At 37.5% G+C, this 15,020-nt stretch overlaps 2 protein-coding genes across 2 annotated transcripts in view; both read right to left on the bottom strand.

The window, feature by feature from the left end:
• Positions 1–1,079: 1,079 nt before the first annotated feature.
• LOC141011496 (uncharacterized) overlaps positions 1,080–15,020 on the bottom strand; it is a 35,172-nt gene continuing 21,231 nt past the window's right edge. Inside the window, exons 9-16 of the mRNA XM_073484657.1 lie at positions 9,599–9,907; positions 8,160–8,420; positions 7,303–7,566; positions 6,217–6,480; positions 5,064–5,360; positions 3,459–3,537; positions 2,698–2,776; positions 1,080–2,621 (exon numbers count right to left, since the gene is read on the bottom strand). Of these exons, the coding sequence (XP_073340758.1) occupies positions 2,187–2,621; positions 2,698–2,776; positions 3,459–3,537; positions 5,064–5,360; positions 6,217–6,480; positions 7,303–7,566; positions 8,160–8,420; positions 9,599–9,907 (1,988 nt within the window). The 3' untranslated portion in view covers positions 1,080–2,186. The remainder of the gene's footprint in view (positions 2,622–2,697; positions 2,777–3,458; positions 3,538–5,063; positions 5,361–6,216; positions 6,481–7,302; positions 7,567–8,159; positions 8,421–9,598; positions 9,908–15,020) is intronic.
• LOC141011675 (sialic acid-binding Ig-like lectin 12) lies at positions 10,057–13,914 on the bottom strand. Its single transcript, XM_073484907.1, has 4 exons — positions 13,869–13,914; positions 13,202–13,552; positions 12,730–13,041; positions 10,057–10,409 (listed from the first exon to the last, which is right to left on the bottom strand). The coding sequence occupies exons 1-4, from the start codon at positions 13,912–13,914 to the stop codon at positions 10,057–10,059; spliced, it is 1,062 nt and encodes a 353-aa protein (XP_073341008.1).

Consider the following 15,020-nt stretch of genomic DNA (forward strand, 5'->3'; position numbering starts at 1 on the left):
CTTTTATTTGTATGTGAGTAATAAAACCTTTTTTTTTTCTTTTTTTTTGTTACTTTTTCACATTCTAGGCCAAACTCTCACCAGCTCCCAGAAGTTTGGTATTATCCTTTTAAGATGACGCTTATTACTCTGTTATCTTTTTTATGTTTAAAATGATACTCAGCAACGGAACCAGAGATACAAACAGATGAAGGTCAATATTACCCGTAAACAAGCTTAGCAGTTTAAGCAGATGAGCAGTCCCCATGAAGAAAGTAGTCGCTGTACACCGTTCAGTGAGTCCCCTTTGAAATCTTAATTTCTGAAACAGCCGTAACAATGTAACTACAGTTAGATTATGATGATTTTGTCTTGTATAAATTCTGTACCATGGCGCAGGAAACAGTGAGCCGATGTCATATATCTGACACACTTAAAGGCCTCAAGCACTTCCAGGTTTATCAAAGTACATAAAAGGCTGATTTTCAGTTAATACCTGGCACCACCATTAATCTGTAACATTTCATCAGAAAGTACTGTACTGTACTGTAAAAGTAGTTGTGGGAATTTGAATAATAGTCTCAATTCAAATTTTTCTTTGAGAGATATGGACAAGAGGGCTTACCGTGCCTGACGAGCTGCTGCATGAATGTGTCTGTGATGGTCCACTGATTTGCTACTGTGCTCAGGTCCACCACTTAACCATCACCTAATCCCCTCTGCACCCCCTCTGTTCTATTCAGTCTCAAACAGGAAACTTGCTGAGGTCATTTAAAGCAGTCAGCCTCAACGATGAGAGAGACTAAAGGAGAGACTTTCTTGCCTGTTTCTAAAATCTGGTACACTAAACACTCAACAGTGTGTTGTACACTACTGTGGAGGCAATTCTGTAATGAAGAACTCCCAAATTAGCATTAATGAGGTTTTAGGATGCGGTTACCACTTCCTTATACCTGAGACATAGACAGACTATATGAGTTTGTTTCTCTTTCCATTGTCTAACACACTTCATGATAATAGGGTCGTCTGCTGTAGCTTATAGGCATACTATGTACATACACAAAACAAGTCCTTGTATAGTACAAACAAGCACAGTTTCATAACTAAGAAACATAGTTCAATTTAGGACAGGCCCAATGCCTTTTTCAGTAGTTTTCCACTGTGATGTACAAAAACAGTTGCATTCATCCCAATACACTACATATTTAAACCACTGTGACAAGAGTAAGATGCATTAAAAGATGCAAAATCCACATAAAATATACAACTGGAGATTGATGGGAACATTCAGCTAATGGCTTGAAAGAATAAATACATGCAATTCTAGATATAAAGAAGAATGTAGAAAGTTACATTTGAAAAAAAACAAAACAAAACCCTCAAAAAACATAATCTATATTGTTGTCTCTTAACATAAACAAAACATGGCACAATTAATGTAAAACAAAAGGGTATCTCTTAATGAACACATGCTAAACACTATTATAATGTGAAGATATAATACATTATGCACACAAATATTTAGTGACCCAAAAAACTGTCAAAATTAAAAAAAAACAATAAACTAAAAAACCAAAGGAACATGATTCTGTTCAATCTAATGCCTGGACTACACGAATACGATATATTCCTAAACGCACATTTTTCTGTCCAATTGGGCCTCTCAACCACACGAACACGGCGATTTCACCCACATAAACGGAGATATTTTTAAACGGATAAAAAAGTGGAGAAATAAAAAAATATCCGATTGAGGGGATCCGTTTAGCGATGTTAAACGGATAAAAAAGTGGAGAAATATAAAATATCCGATTGAGTGGATCCGTGTAGCGATGTTCTCTTCGCCATAACTTCTTACCCTAACTGCCGCCGTTTAACTGCTTCTTCTGGACCGTTTGACTGCGCATGCTCATAACGTTCTTCTTCTGTGGTATTTTACATTTTGCTAATCGCCACCTATCGGCCGGGCATGGCATTGCAGGCTTCAGAGGCGATCGTTTTCAGTTTTGCCTCTTCGTATGGACAGAGATATTTCTGTGGTGTGGACAGAGTTTTTTTTTTAAAACGAGGACGAAAATATCCGCTTAAAAAAATATCCATATACGTGTAGTCCAGGCCTAAATTTACGTTTCAAAGCAATAACAAAAAAAAAGCGAGCAAGACATTCTGGAAAAATAATTGGTCACAGCAAATTAGTGACCTGTGATCTATTTGCGCATAACACTCTTCCTTTTAAATTTAACTTGGGCATATTCACATTCCGCTGCCTTATTCACCTGTCTAGGCTCCAATTCATCGTATAGGTTTCCCATCTCAAGTGCATCACTGACAAAATGTCTGCTCATTGCTCCCACTGCGCACCTCTCTTCCTCAAGATAGGAGCTACCAGGCTGACCCATGTCCACAACGTCTTCTTCCTTCTTCTTCTTGCTCTTGGTTTTCCAATTCACAGTAGAGTAAATCACATCACTGCCCTCCTCCTTCTTCTTCTCTGAGCTTTCAGCGGCTCCCTCTGCATTGTTTGGCCCAGCGCTGGGCAAGTTGGTGCTGTTTGGCTCAGAGATAGCTGCAGGGTCGGTGACATCTGCCTGTCTCGCCTCTTTGGCGTTGATATAAGTGGCGTCTTCTTCTGCATTGGGTACCTACAATTAAAGAGAAAGTTAGTGTTGCAGGTAATCTGCTAATCTGGTCTGATTACCTAAAGGAGAAAACTCGTACCTCATTTGCTTCTCCACTTGTGAGAGCTTGGCTCATAGCAACTGTGCTCTTATGAACGATCTGGTGAGTCCTCTGAGCCCTGAAAAATACAGAAGAGGATTTAACCTACAAGAGTATGTTTGATTCATCTGTGTTTTTCATACTACAGATTTATTATTCAACAGGATGAAACTATTGATCATAGAGAAAGTAAACAAGGAAATCCACCTAATCATGATGTTGAAATTATATAAAAAATGATGGATGTGGGTTGATGAAACATGTTGACTGACATGAATATTAGCTTTTATATTCTGTGCATTATTGACTTCATGTTGTAAAATTAATGTTTATTTATATAATATTGTTTGTTATGTAATATGTTTCCTGTGAGTTATTATTAAGTGTATATTCATGTAAACTTTACTGTTGCTGCTCTAGAAATAATGTTTAGTTATCTTTACAGTATGAATCAGCTCTAATCCCGCTCTGAATTTATTCTTTTAAAAACTAGAATTCAAAAAACCCGTCTTTTGTATTGAAAAAAAACAACCTGTCTGAGTATTCTTAAGCAACCAGGCTGATAAAAGTATGGATAAGATAAAGATATAATCTCCTGACAGTACAATGCCTGTCTCTAAAAGATCTGAATGTATTTAAAGTCACCATACGTGTATTTGCATCCCTGGCATGGTGTCAGTATTTGCACTCACAGAGAAAAAAAAACAAAAAAAAAACGAAGGTGTCCAAGTAAAATTTTTTGTCTCAAGGTGTTACCCTACCTGATGAATAACAGCAGACCACATATTAGTAGTACTAGTACCACAACTATGGTGATGAACACTGGCAGCGTCACGCGGTCTGAAACATACAGGGGACAATGGAAGATTAAGGATAAAGAAGTAACTCAGACAATTCTTCTGGTAAAAGTTTGAACATAGTAATATATAAAGAATTCAGCTTGATGAGTTGTTACTTCAGGTCAAATCAAACACACAAAAAGGTCTTTTATTACTAATTACTTATATATGCCAGTTTTATTGTTTTATTATGTAGTTAAGTTAATTCACGTTAGTCAATGGTATTTCTAATGAAATTTTGTCTTAGTCATTTTTAAAGTGACGTGCTAAACATGCACGCAAGAAATGTTTGCAGGAAGCGGGGTGTGTTAACACCTCAAACAGTCAACAGATATTTACATAAAATACAAACACACACACATATCACATGTTGACACTTTTGAGGAAATTACATAGAGTTACATTCATTCTCTGGAAACCCTAACCACTACTTGCCTAACCCTTACCCCATCATTGACCTAACCCTAACCTTAACCATTGACCTACAAATCAGCCTTTTCCCAGTTTTTGTTCTCCCCAAAAGCACACACAGATTGTAAACACATAGACATACACACACACACACATTTGAAATGCCACATAAAAAAAAACAACCTGTCTTTTCTAGTAGGGTGCTCACATTCTCTCTCTCTTTGTCTTTTTGTTCCCAGCTCATTCATAGTGGCTGTATTTTGTGTCAGTATCTGACCCTCTAATAGCTACTAGCTCATTATGTTTCCCAATCACATACCTGCTTGAATTCATCCTCAAAAAAAATGAGAAATGGGTGGCAGTCAGTAAAGACGAGTAACACTAGTACTAGTTGCTAATGCATCTGTCAAACCCTGTGGCCCTTAACACCTTACTTTAAATATTAACTGTTTAGACAACATGCAACAGTATAACAATGAAAAAACTAAATTAAATGGTTAATATTTTATTTGAAAATCGCCCTGGTTGAAGACTAGTTACAGTTATTACTGTCCATGTTTATGGATATTGCGACCCATTTAGACAGAATCTTTGTGGTGTAAAATCATAGGTCCTACCATTCATTTGAATAAGGGTAGTGTGTTTAGGCTGTGGTGGTGCGGACCGCAGGGGGTGCCATATTAAAAAAAACAAAAATGGGGGAAACTGCGGGGAAAAAGTTGAAAGTTGAGTCTATTACGTCACACAAACCAGCCATAGCTTGGCACATGTGGCTGATTACGGCAATGCCAGATTCTGTCCAAATGAAGCCTTAGTTTGGCAGCAGAAATAATTTTTTGGGACATTTCCTATTCAGTATTTCAAACTAAAACTAAGGAAATACTACAGTGTGCACTTAGTCATTAGCTAAATAAATAAATGAATGACTAGAATTTATGTAAATAAAAGCAGAATTTAAAGAAACTTTCAGATAACCAAAAACATACACAATCAATACACTTAAAACAGTATATGTGTAGTCATTAGCTGAGTAAAGAAATGAGTATAATGGAAATTCAAGATATCCTGATAGTTTCCAATTAATCAACAGAACTTGTATTCAGCATAAAGACAAACCATGAGGCTCGAGGCTGTAGACAAAAAATCTCTGAGTAGTTGATCCCAGGGAGTTGGAGCTGTGGCAGAGCAAAGTGGAAAGATCCCTCCGTTGTGGTTGACTCACAGTGATGATGCTCCTCAGACCTGAGATGTTTAGAGGCTCACTGCTGATTGCAAACCTGTCAGAGTGATTGACAGGTAACCCATCCAAATACCACTGTAGAGCAGGAGAAGGATTCCCCACAGTCTCACAGGAACAGTTGAGCTGGTCTGTAGTTTGACTGCAATCATATGAGGACAGGATCTGTGGAGCAACTGTGATGAATGCAGAGAAGACAGACATGAGTCAGCTAAAGTCATGTTTAATCAAGTTTGACCAGATGTACTGATATAATAAGGTAATTGTTGAAACGTTGCAAGTGAAGAAAATTAATTGAAACACATTGGGGGCTTTATTGTGCTCATTCAATGATCTGTATAAATATATACATTTGTAAATAAATAAATTGTTTGCAGCCATATTAGCCAAGGGTTATGTTAGATTTACCAGTGGGCCAACTAGTAACATGTTTACAGTGGTGTTCAAAAGTATGAGATCACTAGTCAAGATACTTCTAATTTGCATTTTTTTTTATGCAGTACTGTTTTTTTTCCATTACAAACAATAATATCAGCTTAACAATTTGAGTAAGGGAACTAAGCTGGGTGTATTGATCTTCTGATGTGTTGTCACTTTGGGTCTCCCTGATCGTGCTTTGGATACAACTGATTGAGTTTCTGTAAAGTGTTTCTGCCCCTTTAGACATGTTGAGTCTAGCCATGATTGATGCTGAAAACACCCCTCTGTGTTTAGAACAACCATTTTACTTCTGACTGTTTCACTTACTTTCTGAATCCTCAAACTTTCTGATTATTTACAGGTTTATGTTTGCAATGTGGACTTTTAGACCCCACTGCATGTATTTATTTATCTATGCATTTCTCAAGTTTTGTTATATATTGATTTGTGTAAAGATGTGGCAATGTCATTAATGAAGTCTATCAGTTAGAAACTGATCAAAGCATCGACAGGGAATTAGTTAAAAGTGTTTGACCAGGAGTCGGTGGACAAAGGGAGAAAGATCCAGGTGGCAGTTCACATCAAACACCACAGACCACTTGTGATACTTACATTGAACATCTATTAGACTGATGTTGGATCGTCCAGCTCCAATAGCATTTTCTGCCTCGCAGAAAAAAGGACCACTGTCTCTCGAAGCTTTAATGTTTAAAACATGTCCAGTCCCCATGACAGTCTCTTGGCCTCCACCAGCTCTGTACCAGGTGTACTTCTCTACTGCTGGGTTGGCAGCACTACTGCATGTCAGAGTCACACCAGTGTCTTCTGTTACTGGACCAGAGGGACTGACTGATAGTGTGGTGTTTTGGGGTGAATCTGAAGAATAAGTAATGAAACAAAATATGAATGATATGTGTTACATTGTCATTTGTAAGTTCTAATATCCGTGCTCCCTGTATATTGAATACATTTTTTGCCAGGGATGCATATCAAGGACTGGTTCTAAATTGGTAGATACTGATTGGTCAGTACAAAATAAGCTCCTAGACAAATAGTGCTGCTATCAGTATTCATGTAAGGTTTATTTATAATAACATTCTGTGTCTGGCATGTTCAAATGCCTGTTTCCTAATAATGACGATGCTGCAGGTGTCATTTTGATGTTGCATAACTACATGTTTTAGATGTGTGGAAATGTCTCTATTATGAGTTAGCATTTCTGCTACGCATGCAAAAATATGGTCCCACTAACACGAGGCTATGACAAGCACTCAACCCTCCCTGCATCTCAAAAGTCAACTTGATGACAGCATGAGTGTTGAGTAGTTTAAAGCATGGGTCAAGCTTACGATCTTCACAGCCCTGTGCTCACAGGACCACATTTGTGTTTGCAGAGTAGAAAGGCTCCCTCATGAGGATGGTTTTCCACTTGCTGATAGTGTCCTGTGTGCTTGTGTTATGTGCACCAGTTTTGAGTCTAATTTCACTCAATAATCTAGTGGGGTGGAGTGCAAAAAATCTCTCTTTTTTGATTACATCATGGGTTTCGACCGGCATTTAAAACCTAAATATTGTGACTTTAATATCTAAATAAACCAATCAAGGACAAAATATTATAATTTGTGAATCAGTGTTCTGCATACAGTTAGACCTATCAGGGTGTATGGAAAATATACAGATATAAAATTTGATACATACACTGAACATCTATTTCACCGATGTTGGATCGTCCAGCTCCTAGAAGATTTTCAGCCTTGCAGAAAAAAGGACCACTGACTTTAGAAGCTGTGATGTTTAAAACACGTCCAGTCCCAATTAAAGTCTCTTGGCCTCCGTCAGGTCTGTACCAGCTGTAGGTTTTCACTGCCGGGTTGGCAACACTACTGCATGTCAGAGTCACAATGCTGTCTTCTGGTACTGGACCAGAGGGACTGACTGACAGTGTGGTGTGTTTGGGTGAATCTGAAAAAGAAATTATTAAATTAGGAAAAAAGAAAATTATTGTAAGTGAGCACAGGTCAATATGAAAGTTTATCCTGGCCAAAATCATTGTACATAACTAGATTATCTGATAATATACCTGTATGCTTAAAGCTCTTAAACTGGCACAAATACATACTGGAATAACTTTCCCTTACATTTGTTTTAGAAACAACACTTTTTATTGCATCTCAATTAGGACACACATCTTTAGTTTGGAATCCATAAAGTTTTCACACATGCATGTGATCAAGTGTCATCAAGATTTGCAATGAAATCATGTATCACCCCATCCCTATTTATGGGTTTAACTTTATATTGTAATGAAAATTAAGGCAGATTATGTCACAGTTTTTCTTTTGAAGTTGTAATGTCACCATGACACCGCTGTGTAACTGGTGACTGCTATAAGTACAAGATGGTAACTAATATTTGCTTTCTGTCACTAGATATTAATGGGTTAACTAGGAAAGCCACCATTATATAAGAGTGCCATTATTTGTAAATCAGTGCACTGTATACAGTGAGACCTATCAGGGTATATAGAACATATACATTTGAAATTTGATACATACACTGTACATCTATTTGGGTGGTGTTGGACCGTCCAGCTCCATGATCGTTTTCAGTCTTGCAGAAAAATGGACCGATGACTTCAGAAGCTGCAATGTTTAAAACATTTCCGGTCCCGATGACCTCCTGACCTCCATCAGCTCTGTACCAGGTGTAGCTCCTTACTGCCGGGTTGGCAGAACTGCTGCATGTCAGAGTAACACTGCTGTTCTCTGGTACTGGACCAGAGGGACTGACTGAAACTGTTGTGATTTTTGGTGGATCTGAAAAATGACACATTATTTGTATTATTTATAGGTGTAATGTAATCACATATTTGAAATTAAATAAATAAAGATTATGCCCCATGTTCTTTTCCTGAAGTCTGATTGCTGACCCCATGTTGTAAAAATGCTTCCCAGATAAAAATCGTCTCATTTTGTCTTTTGCGATGTGGATCCTACCCACTCCACTTTGATTACTCAACAAAAGAAAGGATCAATGAAAGGGACAGAACACAATTATGTCTTTCACAAATAGCCTTAGTTTATCCTGCCAACAAGCTTTCTTGCTGTTTCTAAACTTCCACCCACCTCTTAGACTGTTAGGAATCCTATACAAATGTATTTGCTCATTAAAATACCGGTACATTAACATGATTGCTTGTATATAATGTTGGCATTAAAAATATTGGGTAAAATAGTTTAAATACTAAGCTTACATCTACCAGATGTGGTCAGTAAATATTTTAAGGTAAATTTTCTCCGCTACATTTTCTGGGGAATATTGTCCTATAATGTAAGTGACGGAGGACTGCCAGGACCGGAGTGCTTTCAAATAGCCTCTTGTCTGACCAACAGTCCAAAACCCAGACATTCAGTTTACACTGTTATAAAAGACAAAAAGGCAGCAAAACCTCATATTTTGAAAACAGGGAACAGTGATTTTTAACAATTTGTCTGAAAAAACTTGCCAGTGATTAATGACTTATCAAAATTGTTGGGAATTATTTTACTGTTGATCAACTTAAGCAATATTGGAATAATTGTTTCATCCCTGATTCAGACTAAGTCATGAAAACTAAGGGACAAGAGATCAGTTTATAATTATGATGAATTTCAGCAGAGGACAAATTAACTCACGTGAAATATCAGCTGTCAAACTTGTGCTCACTGATGACTCAGGGCTGCCATTTTAACTTACAACTATATGTGACAATAAAGTAAAGAAGCTTCCTTTTGATTGATGATCAGCATCTGCCAATACTGCTTCCATCAATTAGTGATTGGTGATCAGCCGCAAAAGTCATGATCAGAGCGCCCTTATCAACTAATGTAATAATGGACTGTTTAATTAACTGTTTCAGTCCTGATTCAAACTAAGTTAAAGAAGCTAAGAGACAAGAGATCAATTATAATGTGTAAAATTATGATGAATTTCACCAGAAGACAAGTTAACTCACATGAAATATCAGCTGTCAAACTTGTGCTAACAGACTGAGAGCTGCCATCTTGTTTGTTGTAGACTGCAGTACAGGAGATTTCCAGTCTGTGGTGAAGATGAGAAGCAGTGAAGGTCAGAACAGAGGTCTTGACTTTAGTTCTGTCCTGATTCTCCTGCAGTGACTCCTGAATGTGACCCAGGCTGGAGGACCATGTCAGAGCTGGAGGATGAGACAGACAGGGAGCTGGAGCAGAGCACTTCAAACTCACTGAGGTTCCCTCCTCCACCTTCAGTGTGGACGGAGTCAGAGTCGGTGTGGGTGGAACATCTGGTGGGAAAGTACATTTGGACCAATCCGTAAATAAACAGTAATCATTACTCTTCATCTTTATACTATTTACAAAATACAGTAAAAGCAAAACAAGGTCAAAGCAGTTCTACAAGGGAGCAATTGACTGAAGTATAAGAACATGGACTTTAAAACCTACCTTTGACTGAAATGCCCAACTTTCTTTGTTTAAAATCATATTTCAGGCCATTGCAATCAAGTCTGAAAAAGTACTTATTGCTGTTCTCAGGTCTCATGTTGTTCAGGGATGTGGTGCAGTCTCTGTTTTTTAAGTTTCCTGTCAAATGTCCTGTAGTTTGTGGATTACTGCTGTCAAACACAACAGTCCCTTGATCATTTTTCCACAGTGCTCTACATGTTTCATCCACGTTTAATTTATATTTGTCCTCTACATCAAAGAAGCAGGGGATGGTCACACAGGATCCACTCAGAACCTCTATAGTCTGCGGCATGAAGGTGTTATACTGTCCACACCAGGGACCTGAAACACAAGACACAAATCTTTGAATAAGAACAAGTGAAAACTGCTTTACAGTAATGAGGACATTTTACTGTTGCTGTTGCTTTGCTAAAATCTCAACACGATAGCTTTATTCATAAAATAACCCAAATGACTGTAAAGAAGCTTTGTCCTCACATTTTTGTTTTGTAGATTTTTTTTACTTGAACTTCTCATTATGAAGTAAATGTTGTTGCACAATGTAATGTTATAGAATAATGACACTATCAGTGTTCACGTTTCCTTCAAACCTCATATTCATTATACAGTTTTTTAAGTTATTCTTTGAAAACAATTACTTTTGATTAATCACTTATTAAAATTGTTGACAGCTCTTTTTTCTGTATTGTGTCTGTTTCTGCTGATGGATTACAAAGGATGCTCGGGTTTGATCGACCACTGATTGTTGCCATCCAGTATTTGTTCCACATACTGTAGTGTAATCAGTCACAAAGGGCTTGCTGGCAGGACCTAATAAAACTATTAAAAACATATTGAACCAAGAGGGAACTGCAAATCCAAATTGAAATCAGCAGGAAGAGAGCTAGTTAGCTGTTAGCTGTTAGCAGCCAGTGAGCAGTAGAGTCCTGCTGTGTTTGGCTAAGGGAGCCAGCAGCTAACAGAGCTAATAGCTTCCAGCGGAGTTGTAGCCCTGTGGCCCTTAATTTCATTCATTTATATGCAGACATTAAAATTAAGAAGAAATAACAGTTCATAAAGTGTAAATATGTTAACAATGTGTCGGATTGTAACATGTTAAAACATTCATTCTATATACAGTTAAAAGTCAGAGAAGAAAAAGAGTGTTAGTAGTTCTAACAATCATTCATAGTTGTTTGTCTGCACAAATACCAGAAGGCCACATGTGTTTGTGGGGCTGTGAAGCATCTTTTATTCTCTCATCTCTGTTGGTATGTCTGTAGTCCTTAGCCAATCCTGTCCTCACCTTGTTCAGGGAGGAGGTGCTTAGCGTCACCTACGTGCTGCAGCAAGGTTAGGGACAGCAGAAGTGGCTTTATCGGCGTCCAAGCAGGATAGCTGTAAACTGTAAAAGTAAGGTAACAACACTCCTAACTTTTTGTTTATGCTGGGTAAACCCAGTGAAGTGGCCATTTGTTTCTGGCCTCCACGTTCACAGCCTCGACTGCCTGCCACGTTTTCCTTTACTTACATTTAATAGCCCTGTGTGAACGTGTGTGTGTGAGTGTGGGCTGCGGACACTTGAGTGTTCCCGGTCATTTTGATTTTACCTTTTCTCTTTGGGTTCATCAGGAGTCATTTGTGGGTCAAACCTCCAAGGGTATGGTATGAGAGTTTTGAGTACTGTTATCAGTGCAGACTTAAAGGTCAACAGTGAACCAGTTAACTAATTTCCAAATGACCAGTTTGTAACTTTGTAATAAATAAGTCTTGTTGTTTCAACTAAATCCTGTGTTGTAATTGCAAAGGTAATACTTTCTGGATAAATAAGTGATAAAACAGGTTACAGTGAACTTTTAATTTAAAGGGGAAGTACCAAATTTTGTGTTTACTTCGTAAAAGTTATTGGAGGCACCGCCAAGTTATTTTACAACACTATCACAGTTATCACAGGTACATAGTGCCGTCTTCGGACGAACTCAGGCCCCATCCCATTGTACTATAACACCCTAATTATTTGTCAGTCAATATTTACTAGCTACATGGGACTGGGAAACACACAGTAGAGCTGAGAGTTTCTATTTAAAGGAACATGAAGTGTTAAACAGTGAACTGCAGTTTAGTGTGGAAACACAACACGTTTACAGTAACAACATATCAGTTGAGTACAGTTGGAGGTAGAAGGTTACATTCAGACATGTAACCAGATACAAGCAGTGACCAGGTGGTGGACTAGTGGCTTTAGGGTACAAAGACTGAAACAACTGAGACTTTAAATATTTATATATCTATTTCTTTGACAAACAAAAATAAATATAATTTCCTCAACATTTTGATGGTGCTTTTATTATGTCACTAATAACTGACAACTAGAGGTGACAAGAAAGTAAAGAAGCATCCTTTTGATTGATAATCGGCCAATTCTACTTCCATCAATTAGTGATTGGTGATCAGCCCCAAAGGTGATCGGAGCACCCTTATCGACTAATGTATTAATGGACTGTTTAATTAATCAGAATCAGAATCAGAATTCCTTTATTTGTTTCATATCTGTTTCATCCCTGATTGATCCCTAAGTAAAAAAAACAACAACTAAGTAACAAGAGATCAATTATAATGTGTAAAATGATGATGAATTTCACCAGAAGACAAATTAACTCACATGAAATGTCGGCTGTTAAACTGGCACTAACAGATGACGCAGGGCTGCCATGTTGTTTGTTGTAGACTGCAGTACAGGAGATTTCCTCTCCATGATGAAGGCGAGAAGCAGTGAAGGTCAGAACAGAGGTCTTGACTTTAGTTCTGTCCTGATTCTCCTGCAGTGACTCCTGAATGTGACCCAGGCTGGAGGACCATGTCAGAGTTGGAGGATGAGACAGACAGGGAGCTGGAGCAGAGCACTTCAAACTCACTGGGGTTCCCTCCTCCACCTTCAGTGTGGACGGAGTCAGAGTTGGTGTGGGTGGAACATCTGGTGGGAAAGTACATTTGGACCAATCAGTAAATAAACAGTAATCATTACTCTTCATCTTTATTTTATTTGCAAAATACAGTAAATGCAACACAAGGTCAAAGCAGTTCTAGAAAGGAGCTTATGACTGAAGTGTTGGTAAATGGACTGTAAAACCTACCTGTGACTGAAATGTGCAACTTCTGGTCAAGAAAATTATGTCCTAAATTTTTACATTCCACTCTCAAGAAATATGTGTTGCTGTGCTCAGGTCTCATGTTGTTCAGGGTTGTGGTGCAGTCTTTTCTTTTTAAGTCTCCTTTCAGTTCTCCTTGTATTGCACTTGATTGTGGATTACTGCTGTCAAACACAACAGTCCCTTCATTATATTTCCACAGTGCTCTACATGTTTCATCAAGGCGTGAGTAATATATGTCCTCTACATCAAAGGAGCAGGGGATGGTCACACAGGATCCACTCAGAACCCCTATAGTCTGTGGTATAATGACCTCGAACCGTCCACACAGAGCACCTGAAACAAGACACAAATCTTTGAATATGTTCAAGTGAATACTGCTTTACAGTAATAGAAGGACATTTTACCATTTGGTTGCTTTGCTAAAATCTCAGCACTGTACCTGTAATCATGAAATAATCCAAAATAAATATTCTTTCTTTTTACAATTTTTTTTCTTAATGTTTAGATAAAAATAAATATTTCTCAAAGAAATGCAGCAGAACACTTTCTTATTTCACAGATCATGTACTCTGGGGTGAATGCCTGATTAACGTGACATATTTATAGTTTTTATAATCATCGATCCAAATGTGAATGAACTTCAACTCACTTTGCAGCAGACAGCCAATGAGAAGGACAGTCAGAGCTGCAGCCATCTCTGTGTGTCAGGAGAGGCAGAAACTCTGGAGAATACACATGGAACAATTCACATCTTTAGTACATTTCATCTTTCGTTAACTCACATTTTTAGAGTTGTATTTGTAGGCCACTATTGAATACAATATTAGCAGATGTTGCAGATTGAGAAATGTTTTGTGACCCAAAATTCCTATTTTGATCAATGTCAATGTAGAAAAGGCTCCAAGACGACTGTAGAGGATTCTGAGACACTGACAGTCAACTGACTCCCAAGATCATTTTTTGTATCATTTAAAGGCAGATGACAAAATATAATTAATGTTAAAAGGGTAGGTGTGATAAACTAAGGCTTCAGCCTAAACGTTTCAGGTCCTGTTTTGTTTATTTGTTTTTGTTTAATTTGTTTTTCTGAAGCTAGAAAGCATTAAGTTAAATAAATGTCTATTTATGAGTTGGAAAATGACCGAAATAATCCAAACTACCATTATTCTAGGCACTGAGTGCACTTATTATCATTCGTAGGGGAAAATAGGGACATATTACTGCTTTTAAATGAATCATTTACTAATTTAAAAGAAAAATCGTACACATTTGCCAGACTTTTATTAAGTTGTGCGATGTAAATATTTAACAAAGAGTAACCGACTGTTTCAGTGTCTCTACTCACTGTGAGGAATTTGAAAAACAAATTATTGACAGACACTTTGACATTGAACAGGAACACAGGGAGCTATACTGTATGTTGCAGGCAAAAGTAATAAACATATTGCATATTTAATTTATGTATTTTCTATGTATTTACAGAGCTATAATTTGTGTAAGTCAAAAGATACACTCAAAAGTGACAATGTCCAAAAATACAATCAAAAATACAACTTAAACATTTTAGTGTTTAATATAAATTTTTCCACCTTTCACAAAGTTTTCACAAAGTTTCAGTGTTTTTTTTCTTTCCACTTTAGAAATTGTTCATTGATCTGAAGTCACGTGATTCAATATTCAAGCTTCTAGAATTGAGTTTTATTATTAGCATGAATGTTCATGAGTTGATGTGTCATATAGAAGTTACGGTGACTTACCTTTTCTTCAGATCTCACAGTACACGATGAACGATGAACAGAGA

This window comes from Pagrus major, chromosome 17, assembly GCF_040436345.1.
Source record: "Pagrus major chromosome 17, Pma_NU_1.0".
Lineage (NCBI taxonomy): Eukaryota > Metazoa > Chordata > Actinopteri > Spariformes > Sparidae > Pagrus > Pagrus major.